General features: G+C 51.3%; 1 protein-coding gene across 1 annotated transcript in view; it reads left to right on the forward strand.

The window, feature by feature from the left end:
* Window positions 1-3,369: 3,369 nt before the first annotated feature.
* The window catches only part of Gpatch3 (G-patch domain containing 3), a 9,600-nt gene continuing 8,885 nt past the window's right edge, over window positions 3,370-4,084 (forward strand). The window contains exon 1 of the mRNA XM_021160739.1: window positions 3,370-3,831. Within this exon, the coding sequence (XP_021016398.1) occupies window positions 3,381-3,831 (451 nt within the window). The 5' untranslated portion in view covers window positions 3,370-3,380. The remainder of the gene's footprint in view (window positions 3,832-4,084) is intronic.

Genomic DNA, 4,084 nt, shown 5'->3' on the forward strand with positions numbered 1-4,084 from the left:
ACAACCATCCGTAACGAGATCTGGCGCCCTCTTCTCGAGTGTCTGAAGACAGCTACAGTGTACTTACATATAATAAATAAATCTTTAAAAAAAAAAAAAAAGAACAGAAACAAAAGAAAAGTCACCCCAGCATTACTTACAAAAGCTGCATCCCTGGAGTTCATTGCTGGACTTGAAGGCAGCTGGACAGGTTAGAAAGTCTCTACTCTCCAGCAGTCCTTATTGCTCATATATACCTGAGGAGGGGACTTTGTGAATCTTGTATGTTTTAGGAACTGAGACTTGTGAGTTGTTTACTTTTCTAAATTCTACCCTAATTTTTATTTTATATGTTTTGTTTTGCTTGCAAGTTTTTTTTTTTTAAAGATTTATATATTAACTTTGTAGCAGCTGGGCAGTGGTGGCCCACACCTTTAATCCCAGCACTTGGGAGGCAGAGGCAGGTGGATTTCTGAGTTCGAGGCCAGCCTGGTCTACAGACAGAGTGAGTTCCAGGACAGCCAGGGCTATACACAGAAACCCTGTCTCGAAAAAACAAAACAAAACAAAACAAAACAAAACAAAACAAAAAACCATTGTAGCTGACCAGAAGAGGGCGTCAGATCTCATTACAGGTGGTTGTGAGCCACCATGTGGTTGCTGGGATGTGAACTCAGGACCTTGGGAAGAGCAGTCAGTGCTCTTACCCACTGAACCATCTTGCCAGCCCTTGCTTGCAAGTTTATTGGTAGAATATGTGCATACCTGGCGCCCTCAAGAGGACAGAAGAAGGCATTGGATCCCTTGAAACTGGAGTCACAGGTAGTTGTGAACTGCCCTGTGGGTGCTAGGAATTGAATCTGTGTCCTCTGGCTCTTAACCGCTGAGTTATTTCTACAGCCTCCATTGTTTACTTGGAGAGTCATAAGGATTATCCACCCAGGATAGAATGTTTCAAAGTGGCCACCACCAGCCCCTCCTTCTCTTATGCCCGGACAGCAGCTGTCAAAATGGGGGCTCCGGCCAGGCGTGGTGGCGCACGCCTTTAATCCCAGCACTCGGGAGGTAAGAGGCAGCAGATTTCTGAGTTCGAGGCCAGCCTGGTCTACAGAGTGAGTTCCAGGACAGCCAGGGCTACACAGAGAAACCCTGTCTCAAAAAACCAAAAACCAACCAAACAAACATGACATCTCACCCTGCAACTATCACAGGAGCTGTCCACAGTGGAGCATTTTCTTTCCCACCTCAGCAGGAGCTGTCCATGGTGACACCTTTCCTGCCTCAGCCTACTGCTGTTACTAGGAGCTGTCCACGGTGGCCACACCTCCACTCCAGCCTCCTCAGAGATGGCGCCTCAGCCAAAGCCAGCTGCGGCTGGGAAGGACTTCCCGCCTTAATCCATGGACCCGATGCAGGGAAAAGGGGGTGAGAAAAGCCACCAATCTCCGAGCGTCCCAAGCTCAGGACTTAAAATTCCACCAATCCTACATCTGGAAATCTCTGCCCTGCTAAAGCACCTCCCCCTAAGCAATCCCATATAAGCTCTGCCCTTTGTCCAGTTCCGCGCTGTCCTCGCCCAGGACCAGAGGGCAGCCATTTCTGGATTCAGCCCTCCACATCCTGGACCCTCCAATACATCTCTTTCATGAGATTTTGGTGCCTGGTGTGACTCTCTTTTTTTGTTTTGTTTTGTTTTGTTTTTCGAGACAGGGTTTCTCTGTGTAGCCCTGGCTGTCCTGGAACTCACTTTGTAGACCAGGCTGGCCTTGAACTCAGAAATCCGCCTGTCTCTGCCTCCCGAGTGCTGGGATTAAAGGCGTGCGCCACCACTCCCGGCCTGGTGTGACTCTCGTCGCAAGAAGCCATGAAGAGAAAAAGTAAAGATGTGAACTGGGGCTGAGGCTTCTGAGCGCCTGAGTTCAGTTGGGGATCCCCTTCCCTCGGAGCTGCAATACTTCTGCCTAGGAGACTTCCTCTCAGAGCCGTAAGGTTCCTGGGCTTCCATGCCCCAGGATGCTCTTCCGCTGGGTACCATTCCCCTTGAGTTCTAGGATTACCCTTTCATCTGAGCAGAAACACCTACACCCACCATCAACCATCAACTATATAAAAATTCTTAGGGTTGCGATCTCATGAGCCTTCCCCTCCTCCCTGACAGGAAGTTGAAGGGCCTACTTTTGGGCATAGTTGCATTCGATATGAATTTAAAAATGGAGCCAGAGGTTCCCACGCCCTCCTCTGGCCTTCCTGAGCACTGCACACAATCACAAGAGCTATACTGTTTGTCTGTGAGGGACACAATGCCTTGTACGGAGGTCATCCAAAGCTGGCAATATGGTTTTCGCCTATGATCTCTGGGAATAGTTTTCGATGTCTATGTATGTATTTGTACATTTAAAAAAAATCTTTTTGAGGGCTGGAGAGATGGCTCAGCGGTTAAGAGCACCAACTGCTCTTCTGAAGGTCGGGAGTTCAAATCCCAGGAACCGCATTGCAACCATCTGTAATGAGATCTGATGCCCTCTTCTGGTGTGTCTGAAGACAGCTACAGTGTACTTACCTATAATAAATCTAAAACAAAACCAAAACAAAACAAAATCTTTTTTTTTTTTTTTCCTTTTCTCAAGACAGGGTTTCTCTGTGTAGCCCTGGCTGTCCTGGAACTCACTGTGGACCAGGCTGGCCTCGAACTCAGAAATCCGCCTGCCTCTGTCTCCTGAGTGCTGGGATTAAAGGCGTGCGCCACCACTGTCCGGTTTGTTACAGATAATTTTATGTGCATGAGAGTTTTGCCTGCATGTATATATGTGCAACACGTATGTGCCTCTAGAGGTCAGAAGAGGGTATCCAATCCCATGAGACGAGTTACGGATGGGAGAGTTCCTCGTACGTGGGTGCTGGGAATCCAATCCAAGTATTCTGTAAGAGCTCTTAATTGCTGGGGCATCTCTTCATCTCCTCCGTCCCGCGCCCCGAGAAAGGCTCTCTCGACATAGCCCTGTCTCAGTCACTATGTTGACCAGGCTGGTCTTGAACTCCCGCAGACCTGCTTGCCTCTACCTCTCAAGTGCCGGGTTTAAAGGCGTGAGGCACCACGCCCGGCTGGGTTGGTACTGTAGAGTCCAGTTTTGCATCAGACCTCCGCCACCTCCCGCTCAGCATCCCGGTGCTCCACACTGGTTCCTCCTTAGAGCCTCTCACACGCTGGACCAGCTATCACTGAGCCCATCGCACGAGTTTTCCATCTTCTGTGGAGCTGGACACACAGATTCGGCCCAAGAGCAACTAAAACGAAGCTTCAAGTACCAAACGGTCACCGATGCCTCATTGACCCAACTCCAGCATCCGAGACGTGGTGCTCTCGCGAGAGTGGACGCCAAGCAATCATGTGACAGGCCAAGATGGCGTCGCCCAGGGAGCTGGACGAAGAGTCGCCGGTTTACCTGGTGGTGAGCGGGATCCCTGTCGTGTTACGCTCGGCTCAGTTACGGAGCTACTTTAGCCAGTTCCGGGAACAGCGCGGCGGAGGCTTCCTATGCTTCCACTACCGGCACCGGCCCGAGAGGGGCCCTCCGCAGGCGAGTCCCGACGCGGCCCGGGCTGGCCCCGACCCCGCCGCTGAGGATCCGGTTCTCGCCCAGGCTCCGGCCTCCGATGCCCGCGCTGTCCGCGCCCGGGGCTCTGCGGCGGCCCAGACCCGCACCTGCTGCTGCGTCGTCTCGGTGAGGGGAGCGGCGCAAGCCCAGCGGCTGCTTCGAATGTACTCGGGTCGCCGGTGGCTGGACTCTCAGGGGACCTGGCTTCCCGGTCGCTGTCTCATCCGCAGGCTTAGGCTTCCCACCGAGGCTTCAGGTAAGGGGGAGAGAATGGACCGAACGCACCGCCCTTGGAAAAGTGGCGCATTGCCTGGGTTACCACTGTTTAGGAGTTTAAGTTAGTTCCGGACAAAGCTACAAGTTTTCAGCCCAATCTGCGTGTTAGTTTTACTCAGGGACTTACAAGGCAAAACAGACAAAACAACTGAGATCTATATAGATAAGTTTCAAATGTAGCCCCTCTTAAGGACCATTCCTCTAAGGATGGTGATTTTGGACTGACATGATTT

This window comes from Mus caroli, chromosome 4 (genome assembly GCF_900094665.2).
Source record: "Mus caroli chromosome 4, CAROLI_EIJ_v1.1, whole genome shotgun sequence".
Taxonomy (NCBI): Eukaryota; Metazoa; Chordata; class Mammalia; order Rodentia; family Muridae; genus Mus; species Mus caroli.